Source organism: Morone saxatilis, unplaced genomic scaffold (genome assembly GCF_004916995.1).
Source record: "Morone saxatilis isolate NCDOM2014 unplaced genomic scaffold, NCSU_SB_2.0 Contig12, whole genome shotgun sequence".
In the NCBI taxonomy this organism is placed as follows: Eukaryota; Metazoa; Chordata; class Actinopteri; family Moronidae; genus Morone; species Morone saxatilis.
The window spans coordinates 12,018,023-12,044,311 of NW_023339674.1; the positions used below are offsets into that span (position 1 = coordinate 12,018,023).

At 45.8% G+C, this 26,289-nt stretch overlaps 1 protein-coding gene across 1 annotated transcript; it reads right to left on the bottom strand.

Annotated features, from left to right (window-relative positions):
* Positions 1 to 10,416: 10,416 nt before the first annotated feature.
* her6 (hairy-related 6) lies at positions 10,417 to 12,545 on the bottom strand. Its single transcript, XM_035654130.1, has 4 exons — positions 11,917 to 12,545; positions 11,635 to 11,730; positions 11,439 to 11,526; positions 10,417 to 11,263 (listed from the first exon to the last, which is right to left on the bottom strand). Exons 1-4 carry the CDS (start codon positions 12,022 to 12,024, stop codon positions 10,722 to 10,724), a joined length of 834 nt encoding a protein of 277 aa, XP_035510023.1. The 5' UTR covers positions 12,025 to 12,545; the 3' UTR covers positions 10,417 to 10,721.
* Positions 12,546 to 26,289: the final 13,744 nt, after the last annotated feature.

Here is a 26,289-nt window from a genome sequence, read left to right on the forward strand (position 1 = left end):
GGGGAGAGGAGTCTCATTTATGGGGTAACATGGTTACATTTTACTGCTCTGTGGCATTGAGGCAGAGGAGGCAGAGAGGACTCTTTTGTTTGCTGCACGGCTGCAGCAGACAATGATCGAGGCGTGTGGAGTGCAGGAATGTCCTTACTGTAGACACTCTCGGAAGTTGGGTTTGAGTGTGCGTCTGTCTGTTGCTTTGTCCTTGTGTCAGTGTGTGTCCATTTTCATGACAGATAGGACTGTGGGAAAAGTGCCCTTACAAACGGCATCTATTGTCTACCCTCCATTTATTTCATGGCGGTTCATTCCGCTGATAAGTGATGGAGAGAACCGTAGATGAAACAAATTCAAGCCAATGCAGCATTGTGACTCGCTTACATGAATCACTTCTGATTAGCCTCAAGCTGGCATGGCCGAGCCGTCAATGAAACTGCACAATCACACAGAAGTCTCGCAAAAATCAGGAATCTCTGTCCCATTAAAGACCAGTCACCTCTCTGCCTCGCTACAGAGGCGTTCATAAACCACTGTCAGGCCTCACTGTCACTGTCATCACATAGTCCGCCATAATGGGCTCTGACTAATATTAATACAGGCCTGAAGCACTCGCGGCTACATGCAAGGGCTCGACATAAAATATGTTAATCAAATCAGGCCCCTGGGGGCCCTTCAAAGGGAGCTTTAACACAAATTGAATATCACTGATGGCATTGGAGGAGGGGTCGGTCTCGAAGGGGGGAGGCCCTAACCCTGTTAGTCACACGGGTCGGGGCTCAATGATGCTGCATATTTTCAGTCACTGTCAATTACCCTGATATCGTCTGTGGAGGGTCGAATGCAGCCAGCGCTCAGCAACTGGTGGCTGGATCTGGGGAGCACGTGGGAAAATCAGAGTAGGTGTTTGCATGTGTGTGCATGCGTGAGGGAGAGATTTTGAAGAACAAATCATTAGCCCCTGTCAGCCCAGGATGCCACACACTGATCACACTAATGCCTATTGGCCGAGTCAAAGAGGAAGTGAACATGCCAGCTTCAGATTAGTGGATCATGTAAATTGTCTGATTCCGCAAATCTATGACAGCTCTACCACTCAGTGTTCACAGAGACAGAGTAATTATGATGGTTTTAAAGATTTCAGCTTGGGTATATGGACAATATGTCTATTCTAAGCAAAGAAAGCAGTGGAGCATAAGGGACCAATTAAGCACGGGGCAAATTAAACTGAAAAAAGAGATGTGATGAGCAGTTAAATATCTCTTCCTGGTTGTAAGGAAGCAGCTCTTAGGCTTTGAAAGGAGCAGAACCGCATCAGCTGACAACATAGCCTAAATATAGCACTGTAGAAAATGGTAGAAGAGTAATAGTCTTTCAAAAGTGTCTGTGCATCTGCCTACGATGCACACAGCCTATTTATACCTACTAGTTGTTACTGAAAATGCAGCCTGACCTTTTTTTTCTCCCGTAATGGACAGAAGTGGTAAATTAAAGTTAAAGTGTTGAACTTCTTCATCATCACAATAGGTTTACATCAAAGTGAAGCCTATTACTTTATGTTAGTTAATTTAGAGGAAGGTTAGAGCTTAAATTCGGTCAGTGCATTTTCCTGTTACTATGAACGTCACCTGTGCAAAACCAAATGATCACAAGGTCAAGAGTAACCTCTGACAATTTTAACCTTTGAACTTTTGATTTAGGCCATGCCACAGCTGCAGAGGAGGCCTGTAAGATGGAGTCCCTTCTGCAGTGGAAAAAATATTTTGCACTAAAGCCAAGACACACTCCACACAGCTGTCACACACAGCTACAGAAACACCTCAACCCACCATAATCATCTTCTCTGCAGTCCATCTGCATCAGTTTGTCAAAATATGGCTAACGACAGCGCAGTAAGCTGTGTATTCATCCATATGTTGGTGTAAAGATGAGTCTGGAACATACTGACCACAGAATCTGGATGACAGAAGAGACGTTGATTATTCTACTTTTTATTTTCTTCCATTTAACTCGCAATTTAAAATGTTTTACAGCAACTTTCAAGGTTATAGCAGAGAATGCTTCTTATCCAAAAAATAAGTGGTGGGTGGAGTATTACCTTGACAGTTCTGCGATAAAACAACCCTATCAGAGCCAAAAGGGGCACTGATATTGGACGATTTTGCATAACACATAATTACAGTCACTGATGACATTTTGCCACCACTGCCATTGTTTTTAAAGTTATTGCTTTCAACTGTGACTGCTATCTTCCTACCTGTGCCTGTATCTGTATTTCTGGATAAACAAGGTGTGAAAAAAGAAAAAGATTGTGGTTAAACATCGCCAACATTAACTGTTTGACTGTGATTAAAGGGCCCACTACCTCCTGCACTGGCACTGAACTTTGGCAGTGGACCTAAAGTTTGTCAGACTGGCTCCCCTATAATATATACTTGCCATGCTGTCTTACTCAGTCAGTCATCTTTTTCATTCAGAGACTTATCTTCGCTTCGACACACTGCTGCTTCCCTTACAGCCGATGCAACTGAGAGAACCAAAGAGAACAAAATGCTTTAAGCACTTGACCACACAACCATATACAGAAACATGCCACTTATTCTTCTGACGTTTCAGTTCCCCAGCCCACTCTAGGTGGCTACTTTATAGCTTCCGGGATAATCACATTGGACCCATTTCCCAGAGAAACCGGGGTTTACATGTCCATGACAAGCTTGCTCGTACCCCAAACACACACTCACGGGTGTTTGTCTCATTCATGATGCAAACCGGAGCTGAAATAACAGGGTCTGGTGGGAGTGTTTGAGAATACCCTCCACAAAGGTGAAGTTAAACAGACAGATGAGGTAGGAGGCATTGAACACACACACACACAGTATAAACCTACACTTTGTCAACAGACATACAAGCAAAGACACACTCACCATCACACACTCACATTCTCTAAGTGACATGGACAAACTCCTTATTGTGCACACCCTCAAACAATTACACACTCACACACACACGGCTCGCTTTGTGTCTACAGCGTCTTGTGGTCGTATCTCTGCGGCCAGCCCCTCTGCGGCTCCCGCCACTGGCTCCAAAAAGGGAAAGAGGATTAACTGCTAGTCCACGTCACAGTTTAGGCTGCTTTTGCGTGGACGGAGCAGAGGGAGGTGGGATAATTCCATTTCATGTCTCTGAGCACCGACATGATGCAATGTATCTCAGTGGTGAAACACTTAAGTGCAGGGGGAACAAACAGCGACCAAACTAAAGAACTAAAGCTCACGTAAAAACCAACCAAGAGAAACAAAGGAGGAAACAGGACCAGAAGGATCTTTGGGTGAAACTGAGGAGTGCTGTCACTGGATAAATGTGCTCATATATACAGAGTAGATGAATCACAAACACAATAACAAACAGGGGGATTGTGTTCCCAAATAATTTTCTTACAGGAAATTGACAATGAATCATATAACTTTAGAGCTGCAACGAGTAGTCAATTAATAGATTAATTGTCAACTATTAAGTAAATAGTGTGTAAAAAGTACTGTCAAAAGGCTCTTTAGAAACAAAAACATTTCCAAAAAGTAAAGCTATGACAAGTTTTACTGAAGATGACCAAAACGTTCACTTTTCTTTCACATTTTTCCCATTTAATCACTTTTGAATGTATAATAAATTCCTCTGAAGGACCTCTTTATGTGTTTTCTCCATGCTTATACAGGCATTTTATTCCCATGTTATGGGACTTGGCTTCTTGAGAATCCTGGATTCAAGAGGGCAAACCTTTTCACATTGCTTATTTAGGTCAGCAACAAATGCCATCCCTGCAATCAAGCCAAAAAAATCTACTTTATGGAAAAAGTTTTATTTACAGAAAAAAGTTGGTTTCAACATGTCTGTCTTAAATTGTTTATATTTTACATATGTGGACAACTCCGGTCGGTAATTAAATTTAAACTTGTGAATCAAAGACATTTGGGGTTTCCAAATACGAGGATTTTATGTTTTTCTGTCAAACATGATAGTAAACTGAATATCATTGAGTTTTGCACGGTTGGTTGGATAAAACAAGTAATATGAATATGTCACAACTCTGGCAAGTTAAAATATGCATTTTTCACTACTTACACACATATTATGGAAAAAAAACTATGTAGAAAAGACACATCCACTGTGATTAAGACTTATTATTTAATTTACATAAATCCGTGTTTGTTAATTTTTTACATATTTTAATTTACGGGTGGAGACAGAAAGTGTACGTACACATGTTTCTTCTGGTAGGAAGAGACACAGTAGACCACACTACAAACAGTCTAAAAGGCTGCACACACCCAAGAGTCAAATACATCATAGGAAGTCTCTCCACAGGATTTCTCATTTGTGGAGGAGTTTCTTCTTTCAGTGCACATTACCATCATTTCCCATGCTGAAGTGTGAGCCATTAAATCAAGGAACACAAACAAAACTGTTTGCACAGTCAAGACTTAATCCATCAGTTTCTCCCTCCTCTGTATCCCATGCTCCTGTGTGTGTGGCCTTGAAGTTAACATTACATCATTAACACCATCATCATGACTTTACAACAACAACAGGCAGTGTGTTGATTTACTGACATCAAACTCACTGACTCCATCCCAGCTCCATCAGAGTGAAAAAGAGCTGGACATCCGGACCTGTTTGATGTATTCAAGGGTCAAAAAATCTGGTTTCTCTTTCCCTTCATCTCAGAGGGGCCCAAGCCTCCGGAGCGGAGGGGCTGTTAAAAGCAGGAAAATAAAAGCAGCCACGCGAGGGCAGAGCTCGTAGATCATACAGCCAAACAGCGTGTAAGTTGAATGTGTTTCACTCTCCTGCTGCACTTCACAAGTCTCACTGGGTCACGTTAATTGATCTCAGCCTCACTTGCATGTGTGAAGAGACAAAAACCCCACACAAAAATGATGATGCAGTGTGAAAGTAGTAGTTGGTAAGCCCCACATCATACCTGAAGAGATACATATTATAGATAAACTGATGTAACCCCCCCATACATACACACGCACACACAGCAGCACGAAATATAGCCCGAAGTAAATCATCTCAACATCCTGCCATATGAAAACACACATATGGAATCATAACCAGATTCAGACTGCATAGCGCTATATACCGTGTGCACGAGAAAAGATCATCATTGCGACACTGTAAACTGTAGCTGACCCTGACCTCCAACCTCCAAGAAATTACCTAATTTCTTTACTAAAAGACCCATTTAAAAACCGAGTGGATAACCTAAAAAAAGTCCATGTAGTGCAGAAAACTTACATAAACGAATCAATCAATCGATCATACGTGGTTTTCACAGGACAGCGACAATACGCTGTCATGGTGTGGATATCTTTATATGACTCACTACAGCAGAAGCTGCATGACTACCGTAAGTATGCAGATATGTGGATATAAAGATTGCAATTTGGAAATACATATAATTCATTACATAGTTCATTCATTCACATTACATTTAACTCTTTATGACCCTCACAATACATGTAGTCAGTCAGTCCAAAGAACCAATCAAGATGAAATAACAAGTTGAAACGACGTAGCCTTGCTGAATTAGCTGAGCTGACCAGACACCACTAATGTTAAACCCTCTTAGCACACACTGAATAACTCCCAAGAAAAACATAATATCATAATAATGATGTATTACGTGTACTTAAATTTTACACATTACAAATTATTGTGTAATTGTTTTTGATATTTCTTTCCATTTTGATTGGGGTTTCCTGTTTTTTTTCTGGGGACAAATATTGGGGGCCCTGACCCTGAGGTTGGGAAACTTGGCTGCGAAGGATGAAAGCAAGAGGCTCAGAAGTACTTCATGAAGAACCTCTTTGTCCAATATCAAAACCAACCAAACTGTCACCGTTGGCAGTTGTTTGGACGTTGGTGCGGTGGGAACTTGTTTGTCTGGTCTATTTGTTTGTTGTGATGGTCTCTGAGGGGGGAAACCCTCCCACTCAATTGGCCTTGGGATCCAGAGTAGCTGGAGGACAGGTCACACAAAGGCGCAGTGTGATGGGGTCATCACTGTCACCGCCCAGAGTTGGGGGGTGTGCCAATTTTGTAACTGACGGCTTCGTATGGTTGCCATGTCCTGCTCTCCTTAAGTCACCATGCCCTGAAACCATCCACCAAAACCCCTCAACAACATGTTTACGAAGCAAAATTGGGAGGATAGGGTATAGGGATGAAAAAGACTACTTCTAAAGGCTGGAGACTATAAAAGAAACAATCATCCAGCATCACAGGACCACCTTTGCTAGAGTTCTTGTTTTTGAGTGTGTGAGAGACTGTGCTGGTGAGAAACACTGTGGATTTACATAGCAGTCTGCGACTTCAAACAAGGTGGCTGACATTTGAATGGGCTGGTGGTGGGAGCCTCTGGTGGGGTTTTTGTTGCCATGCAGGGTGAGCCAAGGAAAGTGGGCACGCACACTGCTGGGATTTGTGTGTAGACAGCTTGTCCTGTTTACTGGGACCACAGGTTACCATAGGAGCCCCACATGAACTGAGTGTGTGAGAGACAAAGAGAGAGTGTGAGAGAGAAAGATAGGGAGACTGGAAGATGGAGGCATAACGGGGGGCACGCTATGTAGAGTTAGACGGGTACTGAGTCAGTGGGTACGCTGCTAAGAGAGGACAGAACAACTCTGATGAGTAATACACTAATAATAAAGTCCATGAGACCTAGATGCCCTTTTGTAAGCAAGTACGCGTCAGTTCAATCACCCTGACTCAGTTCATAACTACAGTAGCTTTTATGGAAAAGTGATGAATGTCCATGTTCATTAGCGTTGTAAAAAGAAAATAAGCATCAGGAACCACATTCATCCTCAGTAAGAAAGATGAACTGAACTGCTTTACTCAATTAAGCTGCCTTAAAACACTATGTCTATATATAAAGTAAAGTGTGTAGTCTGTCGTTTGCTGTGTTTTACACTACACTACTTGAAACTGAGGTCTGGTTTCACTGTGCCCTGTATTCAGGTCTGTAAAATTCCTGCGAACAAAACGATCGGACCTGGAAAATCGCTTTTTGATTGACTTGCTCATAATCGGGATAAAGGTCAGAAGTAGATATGGGTTCATTTTAAGGGGTCTCAAGCCAGAAACATGCCGAACCACTGCTCTACATAAGCTGTAACATTCCTGAGCCAATAGACAAAATCCTATGCATTTGTTGTACTTGGCAAATAAAATGGCTGCCCTTCATTCTGTAATTAGTTGATCTGAACATGTCACGCTGATGCAGAACAATGATTAAAAAAGATCCTAAAATACGCCTGGACAGCTGTGGCTAAACTTCTGACCACGTCCAACCATAACAGTGTCAACCTCACGAGGAATAAATGTTAGTTCAGCACACAGGGAACCAAAGGGAAAAACCCTTTGCTCCTGACAAGGAACACCTGTCTGAGTGAGTGTATACTCTGGAATGAGTGTAAGCCTCCGGGACAGAGGGAGGGAAGCATGTGAGTGAGTGTGTGCATGTGTCTGTCTGTGTACAAAATCTGCACAAATACCCAGTCAGGGTCATATATGAGTCTAATGTAAACCTAAATTACAGATCTAACTTTCCATTGTATTTGTATGGATTGGATTCAGACTGCATACACACACTGATCAACTTCCGCCCACACAGATCCAACACTTCGTTCTCCCCTCCCACAGCTTTCCCTTTCCCTGCCTGGCTGCTTTGCTGCCTGGCTCGGTGGCGGTTGCCCTGTCTATCAGTCTATTTCCAGGCTCAGGGCCCAGCGCCGAGGCAGGCAGTCAGTCAGTCAGGCGGTGTGGTGGAGGGCAGAGGGGTTGATGCGTGTGTCAGAGAGGCGCTCTCCCACATTCCCCCGGCGGCTGGCAGCAGGCCGGGCCTGCGGAGGGGGGTTCGCCTCTTTCTCACGACCTCTCAGGTTCCTGCGCTCATCTGGGAGCTATTCATTTCCTGCCAGAAAACAGCCTTCCCCTGCAACTGCACTGCAAACTGGCAGGAGGGGGGGGGGGGGGGGGGGGGGGTGCAAGGGATGGGAAGCGAAGAGGAGGGGAGGGAGAGAGTTTGGCTTCGAAATGAAGTCCAGGGCTTGGTACCAGCAAGCCCTGGGCCTTAAATCTAAAGCTCTCGCTTGTCTGGGCTGGCAATCAAAGAACAGCACAGTGATGGGCGAGAGAGAGAGGGAGAGAGAAAAGAAGGAACCATGAGAGAGAGAGGGAGAGAAGAGGACCATAATGGTAGCACTTAGGGAGCCAAAGAGGAAGCAGAGGGGGCTTTTTTTCCCTCCTTTGCTCTCTGCATGCACCGCGAAGTGTGGGAAAAGTTAATGGACACGCAATGGCAGCTAACCCCGTCGTGTTGTGACATGTGGTGCGGTCCACTCCGGCAGTATCGGCCATGCACTGGTAATTGGAGAGGCTCGTAAAGCTGTTCTACCAGAGGGGAAGAGACGCACCTGAGAATGGTTGGTGGGTGAGGGGGGGAGGAAGGTAGGAAAAGGAAGAAGGGGAAAAGGTGTGAGGTGGGGGGAGGGTGGGAGGGCTCGAGCAGCTGGGTGTTGTCCCGGGTCACCCAGCGTGCCTCCAAGACGTCCGCGTCCGCAGCTGTGCCGCGGGGCTCAAGGGCAGAAGCTTCGACAGCTGGCGTCCGAGCCACAAGCTGGAATGCCCTGATGGGGAAGTTTTGTGTATGTGTATGTGTGTGTGTGACTGTGTGCATTTGTGTGGAGGAGCTCTGGCTCACAGGAGGCCGACTGTTATCCCGTGTGGTAGGCCTTTCCTTGAACCCCCCCCCACCTCCCACTTAACTCCCCACTACCTCACCCATTGTGCCCTTTGGCCAGGCATGTCCTCACCCAGCACCCTCCACAAACACACACACAAGACGTATGCACGCACAGGCACGAGCACACACATGGCTTCAATCAAACTGGGATGCATGGCCCCCCGTAAAAAGGTGTGATGGAAATTCAAAATGATGGCACTTATCCACACTTTGTGCCTCTTAGCGCACTGATAATTGCAAACACCTGCACCCCCTCCCCACACACACCCCCTTCAAAGAAGGGCCACACTCGGATAGCTGGAGGGGGCACACACACCTGGGCAGAGCAGAGCGCTACCACATGGCTCAGTGGCGAGGTGTTTAACGTGTCCTTCTGCTGTCAACCCCCCTGGCATCAAGGAACTCCTTCAGCTCTGATTGAAGACACAGCCCGAGGCTCCTCTCTGCTCCATACAGTCAAGAGATTAATGCTGTTGGCGAAGCTAAAGCTGACTGAGCGGCGGAAATCCTCATAATGATGATTTCTTAGCTTTTTTAGCTTGATCACTTCAAATTGTTGGCAGGTTCTTAGTTCAATAAGCAATCTCTTAATTAGGAACTTTTGAGTGGAAAAGGCCACGGCGGCATTTGCACTGAAGAGAGGACATTTGATTTATGTCATAATGAAAGACTAAAGTGACAAATGTTTTTATCAAATCCTGCAGTGGCTGGTGGGACAAGCTCATAGATACAACCTCAAGCCTCTTCAACAAAATGCTCCAGTGTGTTGTCTGATAAAATAATTAGAGTATTGTTCTACTTCCATAACCATCTCTTAAATTAAACAGAATCTGTGCTCTTTTCCACCTAAAATGCACATCCATGGCAGCCATCCATGCTCCAGCCATTGATCTTACAAAACCAATCAGATTGCAATGCACTTCTGCGCTGCTAGATGGCGTAAGTGACCTCTGTAAGCCTCCAAAGTTTCCATTGTGGAAGGTGAAACTGCTGGACTCCCAGCATAAGAAACAGGACCAGATAGTCTAGCTCCTGTGTCTGATTATTTACAGAGCCACCGTCTCCTTCCTAACTCACTTATTCAGATAATAGAATTACAATTAGACAGCAACTTACTGACAGTCTAGCCCAGTGTGACCCACAGTGAGTGGCTCTTTAGTAGGATGCATGCCTCTTTAATGAATGGCAAAGTTATTTTTTTGCAGAGATTGAACCATAAACATTACTGGTTAGAGGACCTTCCCACCTAACAATACTTCCTTTTCATACTTGCACAAAGTGTTATAGCTGATGCTGTTGGCTCAGTAAAAGTGTTTAAACACTGCCAATCCATTTCAAAACGGGGGTTTTAAGAACACTTGTTGATTTCATGTGTATATATGAACTAATTTTCACATAACAAATAAAATAACCAAATTGAAAAAGCTTACGGTAGCTCAGTAAATGTTTACTACCCCTCATGTTGGCTTTTACGCACAGACATGTCTGTATAATATAGATTTATCATATAAACTACATTAACAGGAAAACATGTGTAATATTTGCAGTTTTACGCATTAGTAAGATCAGGGTTTACTTCCCCAGAGAAACAACGCAGGAACAAGCGCATGTTATTTTCATATCTTTACAAATTTATTTGTCTTCCAAAACGAAGAACATCATAAGAGCATTGAACATATCTTTGGCATCACACAGTAAAAAAAGACAACTCAAATATATAAAAAATGCAGTGAACGGACTTCCACAATACAGATCTCATTTCAATATGAACTTTACTCCCTTGTTAGCTGTACAAATATAGTGCATACTCTTTCCATTTTACAAGAAAAAACTGATTTAAAACAACTTTCTAACATTGAACAAAGAGAGAACTATTAAGTGTAATTGTAAAGTCTTTATGGTCCTTTTCCACTTTTCACCAGGGTCGCCACACTGAGTCCGTGTTGCCTGACGGGGCTCCGGGGGAAACCGCAGCCGGTACAGGGACCGGCGTGCCTACGTTATTGGCGTACACGGGGATAACGGGGCCGTTTGGCGCAAATGCCGCATTGGGTATGAGGAAAGCAAACTGTCCGTCTGTGGCAGGCACGATCTGGAAACCACCGTACACCTTGGTGGCGTCTGAAGGTAAACTAGCCGGCGATGAGCCTCCTTTACAGGACACGGCGTTCATGGGCAGGACCTGCGGGGATGAGCTGGGGATCTGCACCATGGACTGGCCGAAGGAGGGGTGGGTTGGTCCGGCGGTGGATGGGAGCTGGTGCTGGTGCTGATGCTGGCTGGGGTAATTCATAGCGTTGATCTGGGTCATGCAGTTGGCCAAGTGGCCGAGGAGCCGCGTCCTGACCTCGGTGTTGACACCTTCGCAGGTGGACAGGAACCGGGTGACTTCATTCATGCACTCGCTGAAGCCGGCACGATATTTTCCCAAGACAGTGGGGTCGGTGTTCAAGGCAGCTGCAGAGCAAACAGAGAGGTATATATAAGTCAGCATATTCATTTGTTTTACCTTAATGTTTTTTAAATATGTTCAATTTTACAGTAGGTCTTGTGGCTGGGTCGTTAACCCAGCACAGATATGTTTCTAAAACGCACAGTCATGAGACAGATTAGTCCGGGAAACGCGACTTACCGGTCATTTGAGCCCTCTGGAGGTTCCGGAGATGCTTCACAGTCATCTCCAGGATGTCCGCCTTCTCCAGTTTAGAGTGTCTGGAGCTCTGAGGGAGGAAAACACACATGGTTAGGATTACGCGCTCACTTTCCCACTGTTTGACAGGGGCAGTTTTGAAATCTATTAATAACCACGACGTTAAGTGAGTACTTACATCTTTTTTGAGCGCATCCAGGATGAGAGTTTTCAGCTGCCCCAGACTCTCGTTGATTCTGGCTCTTCTCCTCTTTTCCATAATTGGCTTGGATGACTAAAGATAAAAGAAAAAAAATCACATTAACTTTTAAATTTCTCGTTCTTTCTCCGTGCGTAAAAGTGAATGTCCTCGGTTTGGATGAGGAGCTGGTGCAAAATTATGTCCAGAATGAAATGTTTCATGCTTTCTGTTCTAAATGACACCGATGATGTTTTTTTCAATAAAAAGCTTGGTACCAACCTTTCTGTGCTCAGAGGCTGTCTTGGGTTTATCGGGGGTTGTGTTCATGCTTGCCGGGGTTGCAGCGACCGGAGAGGAGGAGGTTTTTTCCATCATATCGGCGGGCATCTTTTTATCGGAAATATCCCACAAAACCACAGCAAATTACGATCCACTGGTGTCGGGGGGAAAAGGGCGATGAATATTATCAACTTCGTGATATTCAAAAGTTCCCTCTCCCTCAGAAACAAAATCCTGAGATATGTATGAAGTTAAAATCCGTTAGAGCGATGCGCAGCGGCAGCGGCTACCAGGAGCGGATGCAGAGTCTCTCTGTTGGGCTCTCCGCGTGTGGCTTGTATTTATATCTCGCACTGCACGCGAACGGCTCGTGTGAAACTTCCCAAACTTTCTTTCCCACAGTAACTTTCCACCAATCAGGGCGAGGGACACGCGGCCCGAGGGAGGACGGCTCGTGGTCGGCGCCCTCCCATTGGTTGTTTGGCCGCTTGAGCTGGCGGCCAATGGCGCGAGGCCCGGGTTCAGGGCACAGCCGGGGAAACTGCCTTCAGTCTTCAATCATCGTACCGTTTACATATTAACAGTGGAGCCGCTGACTGGGCACCGCCACCAGGAGCGGGGAGAGGACTTTTTATCCACTGGAGGCGAGATAACAGCAGGAAATATAATAAAATAATTATTAGAAATGATAGAATTATATAAGTTTAAAAAACGACATGTCTAAATATAACACACATATATAATAATAAACTAAATAATATTGATAGTTAATAATAATAAACGTCTAACTTTTGCAGGGCATGTGTTGATATGTTGTGAAAAATGTAGGTGTCCTAAATGAATTGGTAGCAGTTTACAGTAAAGGGAGAAAGAAAGTAAAACTTTTGTTGCCAACCGTTTAAAAACCACCAGTGGGAAGTGGTAGGCTATCTGGCATTCAGAGTTTCAGTCATGTGCTATCGAGGCACAGGAGGGTTTTTCTTTTCTATCAAACTTCACAGCAGATAGTCGCTGCTATAATGACATTAGTAGAAGAAACAGCTCTAGACGACTCAAAACTAACTCAAAGTCCAATCCTCGGGGCGCGCGCAGCCCTCAAACACAACCTTTATATTCCTACAGTAACGTTCACTTAGCCCGCCACCAGAGGAGGGGATAAAATCAAATGCGCACACTCCATTTCCATGTTATTTACCACTCTGGTTCCCAACTCTGTGGTACAAATTTTGGCATTTAATCATCGGCCGGTGTTGTGAATGTGGAGCACGTGCCAGGATGTTTTATGAGCGCGGTGGTTGGAGGTTTGGCCGCCGGGCTGCCGGGGGGCCGCCGGGCCAGGGAGGAGGCTGGAGGGGTGAGGGGAGGGTATGTGGCGGCGGCGGCGGTGGTTTACATTAGAGGGGAAGGTAAATAGCAGCTGCTGTTTTAAAAGCCTGGGAAAACCACGCCTACAGAGAGAGCTGGATCGGGCTCCCTTATCGGAATGTGAGCCAGAGCAGAGATATTTCTGAGCCCGGAGAGCTCACACGATCAGACCGATCCTCCTCCTCCTCCTCCTCCTCCTCCCTCCCCTCTCCTCCGCCTATGGCGCCCCACAGCGTTCAAGGCTTTTTTTAGATTTCGAGGTCATAATTTCATTTTCCTTATATCTTTATTGCAGTTGGAGAGACGCAAGAGGGCACAGAGACAGAAAATAAGGGGCCTCAATTGCGTTGCAGGTTTATTGACGTGACAGCAAGCTCTGCTTTTTTCCCAGGTTGTGCGACTGTGGTCACAAAACAGGGAAGTTCATCATGAACCTGCCGCTTGTCTAATACATTTTTCGCCGAGTTTAGGGGGATCTTGTGGGTATTTAAAGTTTTTTAGAGTCATTGAGGTGATAATCGCATTGCGTTCTTCTATTAGCCGACTTCGCTACAGAGAGAAGACTGAAGTACTTACTGTTTACTGTTAACAGCAGCAAAGTTGAAATCTCTCCAGGTGGAAAGTATTCCCACCTACTTTATACTACTTCGTTTCCGAATACAATAAAGCAAAACAAGAACACGAACCATGCGCAAATCTTGGAAGCTTTAACTGACAAACGTGCCATGCAGGAGAGCTTCTAATGTGAAAAAGTATGGAAACAGGCTTCTTATTGAAGCCGACGCGTTCATTACTTTATTTTTTTGGAGTATTTGGAAGGCCTTGCGGCATGGCTGCTCCCGCTGAGATCACACCACCTCCAGGCTTGCTGCGAGGACCGCGACACGTGGCGCGCAGGCGACCAGAGAAGGCGCTCCTCTCGCCGGCTTGCCCGCCTGGATCCGCGGGGGTCGCCGGCGGCCTGGCGCAATAAACAAAAGATCGTGAATTGATAAGGCAAACGCGGGGCTGCACAGGGCTCCAGATCCTCCAGCTGAACGCGAGAGAGAGGTCGCGGAGTGTTTTAGGGTTCTCCCCTCTCCGAGCTTGCGCTTTGAGCATGCCAGCAGTAATTACCACGTCTAAAAACTATATGACATCCAAAACGCTAAGCAGGCCTGACGTGGATTGGATTTATATTCAATCAGCAAGGCTGAAGCTATTGATTTATGATCTTTATGCCGCTTCCAACATTTTATTCTCATGAGACCCCACAACCACCTTTCATGCTAATTGTTGATTTTTATTATCGCCCAGATTTATCTGCAAAAGACAGATGCAATCTTGTTAAATGGCTTGGTTAAAAATGAGGTCTACCACAGCTCCAAGCTACAAATGTCAGATATGAGTAACTGGCATGTGGAGACATCAGTGAAACCACACACGTGTCTTGTGTGTAATGCAAAACCTTTGCTTTTGGCAGTGAGGCAGGCTGGTCTGACTGAGCCTTTAAACCAGCCATAATCCTAAATATCCTTCATGCCGCAACAACGCTGGCCCTGTCAAACAGCAATCACTAACATAGTCTCCAGTTGTTGTGCACTGCCACAGCCTGAGTCATTTCCCCCCCCGCCACAATGGCAACTGACAGAGTTCCAAAACAAACGTAATGATGTGAAGCAGACAGAGTGTAGGTTTTGAAACGCTCTCCCGCCTGAAATGACTTTCTCCAACGCTCATGTTGCAAGAGGTCCCGGCGGTGAATTGAGTCACGGACCTTGGTCTTCGGTCCCTCCTTTTCCCTGCGAGCTGAACATCTTTATTGGGCGCACCTGGCTGCCGTGGTCCCCCGGAGTGTTACGTGTTGCTATGTCTCAACTTCCTCTATCACAAGAAATCTGTGGAAACAGGCCTGAGTAAGGCAGCGAACAGCAGCTCTCTGTTGTAAAAAGGTTTGATCACATGGATGTTTCAGAGATACCTTAACTGATCGAAAAGCCAGTGGAGCAAGTGGTCGGGCCAGTTAGACAGGAAAACAAACAAGCATGGATTATTTACTTTTTTTTTTTTTTTTTTTAAATTTGGGCACACCCCGGCCCTCACTCTCCCCAAATTCTCACACTTTTTTTTTATAACCCTGTGAACTCCTCCTCCGCATCCCTCTTGATCATACGCCTCTTATTTTTTTATCTCTTTTCATATCACCCCCCTGCCTTGGCCCCCTCCCTCTTTTATCTCCCTCTCCCTCTTTTCTCCATTCCACCGCTCCCAGTCTTTCCTAGGACCTCTATAATCTTTATTGAGGCCCTCTCGACCATGGACTCCACACCACAGCAATAATGCAATTAGGTAGGGAGATTTGCGGGGGCTAAAGTGTGTGTGAAAGTGTGAGATATGGCGCTCCACAAAACATCTGGCCGGCTGTTCCACCCACTGCTCATGCCTTAATGTGTAAACCATTGGTGAAGCAGTGCTGCTGCCAAATAGGCCCCCGCTCCCCTGGTGCCACAAGGTGACAAGGGGGTGTGTGTGGGTTGTTGTGTTTCAGGTGGGTGGGGAAGAAGCTTAAAATGCCTATGCTGGCATTTCAGCTTCATAACTGGCTGGCAAGAGGAGTGGGAAATAAGCAGGCAGTCAGACAGGCTGTATCAGAGGCCAGCCCTTGAGGTGTCATGTGGCCTGGCCACAAGCCAAACCTGAGGGTGGCAGACTGTGTTGAAGCCGCCCTGCTTTCCAAGAGGGCTGCCACCAAGCAGTGGCTGACTGGACTTGACTTATCTAACAGTTACACTGTGATGCATGGGCCAAACAAGTCACCAGAAATTCCTTTGATTTCCTACAGAGGCTGAGTGGCCATTGTGTGTCACTGCTTGTCAACAGCAATGAACCTTACAAGCTTCTGCTGGGAAACTGCAAACCCTAAAGGTAAAGAAGCTCATTATAAACGAGTCAGAAGACCACAGTTTCTTTACAACTTAACGTGACTGCTGGCAGGAGTAAATATGTCCCTTATATTTTATCTTATTTTATAGGACCCAGCATAAAGGTGGACAGGTAAAATTGGGGAAAAAGAGGGGGGTGACATGCAGCAAAGGGCCACAGGTTGGATTCAAACCCACGCCACTGCAGACTCAGTCTGGGTACATGTGGTGCCAGCTCTACCAGGTGAGCTACAAGTGCGCCCCTACTTTTTAGATTTTTCTGGAGCTTTTAACCACATCTCACGAACTCCCTTAGCAGATGGAGTTTGCTCTGTTGCCATAGAGATGGCTCTGTTTTCGACAGATGACCCAAGTATGGAACTAGTATGATAACAGGTGGTCAAATATGTGGGGGAGACTACAACATCAGCTGAGGAAGGCTGTCAGATGTGATTCATAGCTCTGGAAAAAGCAAGTAAGTAGACCATTAGTTGATTTTTTTCCTACTCTATGTGGAGGTTTTAAGCAGCTGGAGTCTCTGTATTATTTCCGTGCTTTTCCCTATTGTGCATATGCACATGCACATTCATAAAACCTGCACAGCTGTGACATGATGCATATCTCTGATGACTGCAGGAGGCCATGACTGTTGTTGATGGTAAAAAAGCAATGTACCAGTTAAAGAAGAAGACCACAAACTAATGCAGATCTCAAATTATTCAAAAACAGGCTCTGCAAATAATTCATTAAAGTTAGCCTTTATGTACACAAACTGTCTTTTGATGAAAAAACACTGAATATAATCAAAATATGTTATAAAAACTAAAAAACTATATATGGCACCTTTGCTATGAATCTTAAAAAGGACATTCTGACAAATCTCTATCAAATGGGTAAAATACATCTGCCTGTGAAAAACAAACTGTATCCACAATAATCCACTATTTGGCTGCATTTAGAGGCTCTAGCACCACCCACAATCAGTCAGAATAGAGTGACCCATCACTGAAGTTGCTCACAGTGCGAGCGCAGGGTTACAGCAAACAGAGGGTTGTGTGAAAGCGATAAGCTCTGACAACTTACAGAAAGCGCTGAATGATAGCAGAGCCAGTCGTTACCGATTTTGGAGTGTGTGAGAGAAGAGAGGGGGAGTAAAGTGGAGCAGCGAGTGTGAGTGTTCATGTGCGAGTGTGTGCGTCTGTGCTTGCACATCATCCCAGCGTGGCATGAATGTGTGTTATTAGTGGGAGTGGAGTAGGACCTGTGCTCAGCTGCTGTTAGCGAGGCCAGCCAAGGCTTGGAGAGCAGGATCAAAGCAGGGACAAAGAGAGAGAAGGAGAACTGACAGATCCTCCAAGCAGAGAGAACAGAAGGAGGAGAGAGGAGAGGAGATGAGGGGGTTTGGAGGCTCTCCAGATACAGCCGCACACATCGCTTACCTCCACTCACACACACACAGGCTCACACAAACTGAGGTGCCTGGAGCAGCCTGGGAGCAAGGAAAACAATAAGTACAGTGAATGTACTCACGCGTTCTTTTTCTCACACAAACACACACACACACACATACACATAGAAAGATCAGCATGGGTCACTGTAAGCCTTGCAGACACAGGCGCTGGGGTCCGTTTTGGCTGGCTAAAACAGAGAGAGAGAAATGTTTTAAGGCCTCAGTGCCGGGCTGTAGACCGGAGTCTCCCCAGGCGCCTGCCACTGCCTCCCTCCACTTCTCTCCACTTCAGAGACCAAGGCGCTCACACTTCCTTTAGGGGTCTCTCTCTTGCTCACCCCGCTAGCTTCCATCATCCACGTCACTCCTCCTCTCTCTTTCTTCCCTCCATCCAACCCTCTCCTTTTCTCTGATGCCTCCTGGAGCAGACCAGCGCTATTTGCATGTGTGGGGGAGGCGGTGTAGCGTCGAAGGTCAGAGGTCACGGTGAGTCAAACCCAGCAGCGGTGGAGAGTAAGCGGTTGGGGAGAGGACCAGCGAGTTGGCCTGGGTCTCTGGTTAGCATGCCTGAGGCTCGAGCAAACTGGGAATACGGCTGCTTCTGCTGCTGGTAGTGGTGCGGGTGGGGGTGAGGGCCATGCATGCAAATGCAGTGTAACTACCATTTACTGGATGTTCTGACTGTAGACATATTTGTATACAGAGCTCAAACTGTCAAACTACAGGAAAAATAAAAGATAACGTGGCGTCAGATTTAGGTCAGACGTTCCAGATTTGTGCTGTATATTTACATTTTGTACCTGAGTTTGATCTACGAGTTGTGGTCCTAAGGCGGAATATGTATCGATTACTATGTATTTACTATTAGCTGCTCAGAACAGAATCACTGGCTAAACAAGCCTGATCTTGGGACAATGATCATTTTATACGAGGGACATTTTCAATTTGTCTCAAAGCCATTCTCCAGATTTACACAAACAAAAAACACAGTTGAAACATTAAGCTTCTCTTTGAGCCACTGAACAGGTCAACCCCTTTATTTTTCTCTCCATTAACCGTTAGGTCCACATAAAACTGAGCGGGGGAGAATCTCTAAGTGTCGCTTGTTTACTCTCAGTGAGCACTGGGACATTTGAATTACAGGTGCATGAAACCTCCCCATTTCCTCCTGAGGAGGCCGTTTGTTGACTGTAGATAAGAAGGCCAGCCTTTGAAGAGGCAGGCACGCATGCACACACACATATACACACACACAGCTCCCTAAACTGACAGCTTGATGCTGTGAATCATTATCTCTAATAGGCCTAGTTTAGTGTAAACAAACACATGCAGAGTATTGATGCAGATCTTTCCCATGCAGTCACTGATCCCCCGCATCATCATACCCAGATAAAACGTGTCAGATTCAGGGTTTACTCATATTTGCATAAAGGTGATGAGTTTAAATACTTTGGCAGGGAATGAAGAGGTCAAGGGTTATAGTAAGAATGATTAAACTGTTTTGTCTTCCCTAGCAATTGTTTTTAACTCCAGTGGCAGTGTTTGGAGATATAAGAGTGGATGGCTGCTGCATCAACTGTTCTTCATCTCAAATCTGGACGGTGATTTTACTGAAGATGGCAACTCACTGAAGAATTAAAGTTTAACATGCGATGTATAGGTGTAGGACTGAAATAGAAAATGGAGGAAGAAGAGAAGCCTGATGCAAATACATACTCATAAATGATTAAATCAACACAGTAGCATATAATTAGAGTTTTTTGCTGAAGAGGTTCATGCCTGTGTCAGCAAGGCCCTGTTCTACTAAAGTGTGCTTGAGAAAGGCGCTGTAGTCCCACTGGATCCAACTGCTCTGAACAATAGCTGACCCTGACCTCTGATCCCTCTGGAGGGAAGAACGCTAAGGGTTTCACTGTGGTGATCAATAGAGTATTACATTGTTATCACTCAAATGTGATTATAAATAATGCGTGAGTAATAGTTCATCCAGATTTGCTCCTGTGCTAACCTGGCAGAGGGCAGAGCTGTCTGTGAGGATGCCCTGGGAGGCCCCAGAGCCCTTTTTCTCCTCCTACCTGGGCCAAGGCCAACCTTATCAGACAAGAGGGCCCCGAGGATTACTCTCCCCCAGAGCATTAGCCTCCCTCCTGGAGAAAAAGGCCAGCCATCTCTCCCTCCTCACTTCCACCTCAAGCCCTCATCACCCCCCTCCCACCCCCTTCGGCCCTCAGCACTCCACCTTTCCCGTGGGAGTTTGCAAAGCCAGGATAACCTTGAGACCTCAGCTGGTTCGCTGCCAGAAACATTAAAGAAATTCCCTCCTTCCCTCCTTTTCTCTCTCTATCCTCACCTCTCCTGTACACCCCCGCCCTACCTCACCACCCCTCCAGCCCTCCTCCTGATCACTGGGACATTACTCTATTTTTTCCTCCTCGCGCCCCCTTTTCTCTCTCCTCCCCTTCGTTTTTAGGCCCTTTTTGCCTTCTCAGCCTCCTCTGATTGTGACTAAGATTAGCCCTTTTTCTCTCTCTCTCCCTCCCTCATTTCCTCCTTTCTCGTCTTCGACAGGAGAGGGTGGGGGCTCAAGTAAAGTAAAAGAAAGGGCTGTTCACATAATCTCCTGCGTAGTTGACTATTATCTGTAGATTGTCTAGCTGCCAATTTCAATTTAGCCAGCGCTGTTATCAGGCCAAAAATAAACGCCTCATTTGAAAGGTGGAAATCAAACTGTCCCGACAAGAGGGATGACTGACGTTGATTGCAAACTAACTGTTTTGGTGGCAGCCTGCACTTTGTGTGGCTTTTGTCTCTTGCCTCTCGCTCTCCCCCTTTGCCTCTCTCCCTATTCTCTCTGTCGGCTTCACGGCTGTCATATTCCTTTAGTGCTGGAAAGGTCAAGTGCTGCTTGCTGCCTGTGAGATCTAAGGGAGCTCAAGGATATTCAGCTGCCCCCCCCCCCCCCCCCCGTGGCAACATGCATCTTGCTTGCGGCAGTCCCTGCACTGCCACCAGCCAGCGCGCAGCAACGGTAGCGCGCGGGTTGCAGAGGATGTGTTTATCCCCTGTAGTTAGCTCCGTCCTTTCAACTTCCCTCCGAGCTCCTCCAAGTTGATCTGTTTTCAACGCGCCAAACAGAAAGGGGCCCCTGTGTTCCTGCAGGATAGCAACCGGGATCAGTTCACAATGTTTATGGTCAAGAGAAATGATAAGTAATGAAGACGAGAGAGAGACAGAAACTGAGAGGAGGAGACAGAAACTGAGAGGGAGAGACGGGAAGAACATCAAAGGACAAGTAATGATTTACATCTTGTCCAAGTTGGAGTACTTTTTCACTCAGTATTTTTTACTCCACTCTGGTAAAGTTACAGTAGATTGCCCTCAGACATGTTGTGTTTTTATTCAGGAGTTCAGAACTGAGGCTTTCATGTGGCCCTCACATTTCAACAAGGAAATGGAGAGAGTTTACAAACAGCCGAGATGGGCTTTGTTATGGTTTCCCATGACATCACTACTGATGGTGCCTCAAGGGGCCATGAACCGAATCCTCTCTGAGACTTCCCTCTCTCTCTCACACACACATACACACACACACACAAACACACACAGGTATGACCTCATCATCACCACATTCCAGGTTTCACCTTGCTGCCCCCATCCCCGCCAAGGTCTCTCCCTCTCAGTCACTTTAACACCCTATCTGCCCCCTCACCTCCACTACTGCCACACCCATCTCAGGCTCCATTGTTTACCATGTGAGAGCTTTCAACGAGGACATGAGCTAACCGCCGCTGTATGATCGCAGGCCTGCTGGCTACAACTCTCAGCCTCACACTGGTTTCAGCAATCAGTTTCTCTTCTCCACCCACTCAAGCCTGCACGCAATCACCACTGGGCAAAGGATTGTGGGAAAGGCTATTGACATGTAAGTGGTTGGGTTGGAGTCAAGTGCTGACTGCTGCCGTGTTAATTTCAGTGATTTGAAAAGGGCTGGTTTGCTCACCACATCTCCTCAAGGGCCATTAAAGGTGCTACTTTCTTCACAGCGTGGCCTAACAATGAAGATAATTATATCTAGTGTACATAATCTTGTTCATTCAACAGAGCCAAACTGTGCTAACTACTTCTATTCACCCCATACACTTTTGCACTCAACTTAATCCATATTGGATAACAAAATCTTTTTTAGCCACCTAAATGCACCACCTACTGGGCTAAAGTAAACTGACAGCGTCAACATGTCTGACTTTTAGAGAGGCTGATAGCATTATGTAGGAGACCTTCTTAAAGGTCTTAAAGTTTACCTTGAAATGAAATTCAGTCATTATCTTCTCTGTTGAAACTCCACTGTGACACAATTAAACTTTGCAGGACAACCAAACACCGCAGGATACAGATTAGAATATGACCTGGCTTAACTCCCTGTGGGTTTAGTGGTCCTTCCGACTTCAATGGCATGTCAGGTGAGATGGAGGAGAAGATTATTAGATTTTCCTTTTGAGGTGGACTGTCCCTTTAACTGTTATCCTTGGAGGCAAACATAACTTAACTCAGCTGTTAAGTGAAGAGATGCACTGCTTTCCCGAAGGGTCAAAAGGAAAAAAAAAACTATTCAAGAACAACAATGACCACAAGCCTTTTCTTTGGATGTAAAGAAGAAAAAACAGCGAACTCTTCTTCTTGCAAAGTATCTAGGGTATGTACACAAAAGCAACCGAGAAAGCGGTAATATTATGCCTAGGTCTTGTTTACAATTCTAAAATATTTCCGTGGACAGAGGCAATACCTGTCCTTGCTCTCTTTAGCCAAGTAAGAAGATATTCTCATTTGTTGTTATGCAGCTATTCTGCCAGTGGCACACTTAGCATGGATTGCAGGACGTGTGCTCCTGGTCTCTCTGGAACCTGCTGCTTTGTCCTCATTGTGTGGTCATTCACATTTTTCCTTTCCATTTAATAATTTTGCCTAACCACACAGACTTACGACAAGTGTCTAGGATCAGTTCAATGTCTTGGTTACTGACTTTTATCTCAGCTACTGGACTGACCCTGTAACCTTTCTGTTTTCAGGGCTTTCTAATTTCAAAGTTCATGGTAGTTCATGGCACCACACTTGTTTTTCTATAGCAACTACAATATGGTTTAAGTGAGGATAGGCAACTTAAACCCCTTGGTTTAAGATGAAGGTGATTATGGCGAAATAATAAAAATGTCAACCATGAGTACAAGTTTGAGACACAATGTAAACACGGGCTGCTGGTGTTAACAGAAAATGCTTTATACGCCCATCACCACCTGCTTATCCTTTGTCTGTGCTGGCCTACACTGTATGAGTGTCAGTTTTTCCTGCATTAGTACAGAATGTTAGGAGAAGCGTGCTGTCACTACTTCACCAGCCATTCATTATGCAGAATAGTTGAATAGAGATGACAAGTCCATGCATCATCTTGGCTCGGAGTAGTTCAACTCACTAGCCACAGCAAGGGGTCAAGGGTTCAGAGAAAGGGCGTCACTGAGGAAGCTGGGCTCATGTCCCGAAGCAAGGTACCTTAACAGGATTAAACATCAGCCTATCAGATCCATTTGGGATAACAACATCTGTCGAATGAACCACTTCACTGGCGGGCCTGATAACTGTCCTGCCTCATCTTATCTAGAAATCAACCCTCTTGTTGCAAACAGATCAGGAGCAACTTGAAAGGGTTTGCCTCTGGCACAGTAAGTTGCACAAGTGAAGTGATCAGGGCTCAGGGCTATGCAAAAGGCAAAGGGCAGGGCAGGGACACGGTTTGGTCAGCCACTGTAACAGGCCTCTTCTCCATTCAGCAGCGTACTGTATTTTCTGCTTTTTTTTCTAGCTTTGTTTTCGCAGCAAAACGCAGGTGCCCTCCACAGAGCGAGTCACGCTTGGTGGTATGTAAAAAGCCGGTCAAACAGGATTTTGTGATTCGGTGGCCTGTTAAAGGTCAGTGACCAGTGGGACGGGTATTCAGGCAATTATTGTAAGCCCCCCAGGGACAGTGCTGTACTGTGGAAGCTAAATGTGTAACTGCAGATCACATGGGACCCTAGGCTAATAAGATGAGATGTTGTAGACAAAACAGATATTTGGATATTTTATACATGGTTTATTACATTCATGAATTCTTGGGGTGGAGAAGTACAACAGGGTTGTGTTTCCCACACATTGACCAATTACTCCAGCTAATCCGCATCCGCCCTGGCCAGGCATTTGCCCACCCAGACCCTACCCGGTTCAACCCTCAACTCTGGGGCCAAAGCTTATGCTAAAAACCCTCACTTACAGAACAATATAAAAGCTCCAGTGCCTATGACTTATCCCTGCTCCAACTGAAGTTAGACATCCTGTACACCCAGCCACAAAACTCCCACTCTCATCTCAACCAATGCCTTATTTCAGCACCCTTAGACACAGTTCTAGTCAAATCCTCTGACTGACTCCCTGATCCCCTTTCCCTCTTTTTCTACCCAATCCCCCTTCTTCTACTGAGTAACTTTAATTGTCCTGGGAAAGTCACGGTTGGTCCGTGGGGCACAAAGCACCAGTTTATAATTAATGTTACAGAGGAGGGATTACAGGAAGCTCTGGGCAGCCTGATCTGAGAGGCTGTGACAGAAAGTGTGTGATCTTCCTGCTTTAGCCAGACTCAGAGGGCTTGTGTGCATGTGTCTATGTGTGCAATCCATCAGAACAATGGGGGATCTCCCTTCCTTGCACAGGCTAATTTATGCCTTCATCACCCAGGCCATCTGCACCATACACACACATATGGTACATCCTCTCTAAACTGCACTGGAATGTGAGCAACAGGTTTCATTCAGACCTGAGAGCGCTGTTTATGTGATTGAAGAACCCAAAAGGGGTCTTGTGCTGTGCTGTCCCTCCCTCTCATGGGTGTAGCGGGTGTGGTGCTGGAGGTGGTGGGTTTAATGGAGGAACCAGAGAAGGAGGGGTGGGACCAGAGCTCCTGCCAGGCCAGGTGTGAGACTGGGGGCTATGCACGTAAAAACATGAAGCATTGCACTCCACCACACAGAGCTAGGCATTAACATAAAACCACACATGTACAGGGAATGTTCATTAGACTACTGCTCAGTTACTGCACAAGGAAATAACCTCTTTTTCCTGCTTATTTCCATGAAAATTACCCAAATCGTCAACTTTCAACCTCAACTTGAGACCTGCTGATCACTGGTTTCTACCAAAATCCAGTTAAATGGAAAACAGAGGAACCTGGGTAGATGCCATTTAAGATGAGAAAATAAAAAGCAAAATAAAACACCGGCGAAATTCAAATTATTCCGATGGTGATGAAGACGGAGGAGGAGGAGGAGGATCAAGAATCAGCGGGTTCCTATCAGGTCTTGCCCTCTGGCACTAAGACAGGAGCCCGGCTGCCTGTCTTTCATCATCAGCATGCAGGATCAGAGCGTGTCTTACACATCAACTCCTCTGTGTGCCTGTGTGTGTGTGTGTGTACATCTGTGTGTGTGTGTGTGTGTAAAGAGAGGGCACGTAAGGGCCCAGACTGCCTGCAGGGCCCCCCACGCAGATGAGCAGGGGCACAGGAGTGCTTGGCAGAGAAAGGAGAGGAGTGTGTTCATGAGTATTTGTGTGTCTGTGCGTGCTTGTGTGTGCTCAGGGGGGGAGAGCATATGTGTGTTGGTGAGTAAGGGAGGGAAGTAAGGAGGGAGTGAGTCAGCCAGCCAGGGCATATTTCGTCTCTTCCCCACCCTCCCTCCCTCCCTCTCATTTTGTTCCCTTATCCGTCTCTCTGCTACTCACTCATTCCTTCCTTCTTGCTATCCGCCCTCCTTCCCTAACACACACACACACACACACACACACACCCCCCCCGCCGCCTCTCATTCTCAGACAGTAGCCGCCGGGGGCCAGGAGCCTGCTGGTGGAGGCTGCATCGATCTTTTCCCAGCTGTGGGGGCGGCTGCAAACACACACACACACACACATCAGATTCCTAACCTTGAAGCGGTGGCGGTGGATGTAGGGGGCTCGGGGTTCGACCTGGTGTGACATACTGAAATCTGCCAGGCTTTCGTCAGCTAACCTCTGGAAGCTTGTCCAGAACCCACGTGTGCACCCACACAAACACTTAATCATATACATGCAATGCCAGGAATACATGGACAGACACAGCTGCTGATTTGAATGTAATGTGGTAAACCTTACAGGCTGCACATCTGTGATTTGTTAGCTTGGAGAATAATAATTACAGAAAATGTAATATGCAACAGGCAACATGTTTTACTCAAACTAAACTTGCCTTTTTAGCATGACAAGATACACACATAGTCCATAGAAAATTAAGTCCATTTAATGTTTTAACCTGTCCCTTCCCTTTAATATTTCTTCATCACTGACAAGGTTGGTGAACATGACACTTTGAGTGCACATTCATAATAAATTCTTGGTTTCAAAGGCATTTTATAAGTTACCTCTTGTTACCATTTGTGGCTGCCAAAACAAATGTTAACCACATTTGCAAGATGCAAGCTGCGATTTGCCATATGAGCTCATTTCCACTCACACTAATTGTGATACTAATACACATTTCACTGGTCACGCAAATGCCATACTTGTTTGCAAGCGACAATCATTTGTGAAACATGACGCTGCCAC

Excerpts from the sequence above, each read along its gene's own strand:
- her6 (XM_035654130.1), bottom strand. The coding sequence starts at position 12,024 with ATGCCCGCCGATATGATGGAAAAAACCTCCTCCTCTCCGGTCGCTGCA. Across the intron at positions 11,731-11,916 it reads CAGCCTCTGAGCACAGAAAG|TCATCCAAGCCAATTATGGA; the intron begins GTTGGTACCAAG and ends TTTTATCTTTAG. Across the intron at positions 11,527-11,634 it reads TGGATGCGCTCAAAAAAGAT|AGCTCCAGACACTCTAAACT; the intron begins GTAAGTACTCAC and ends TTCCTCCCTCAG.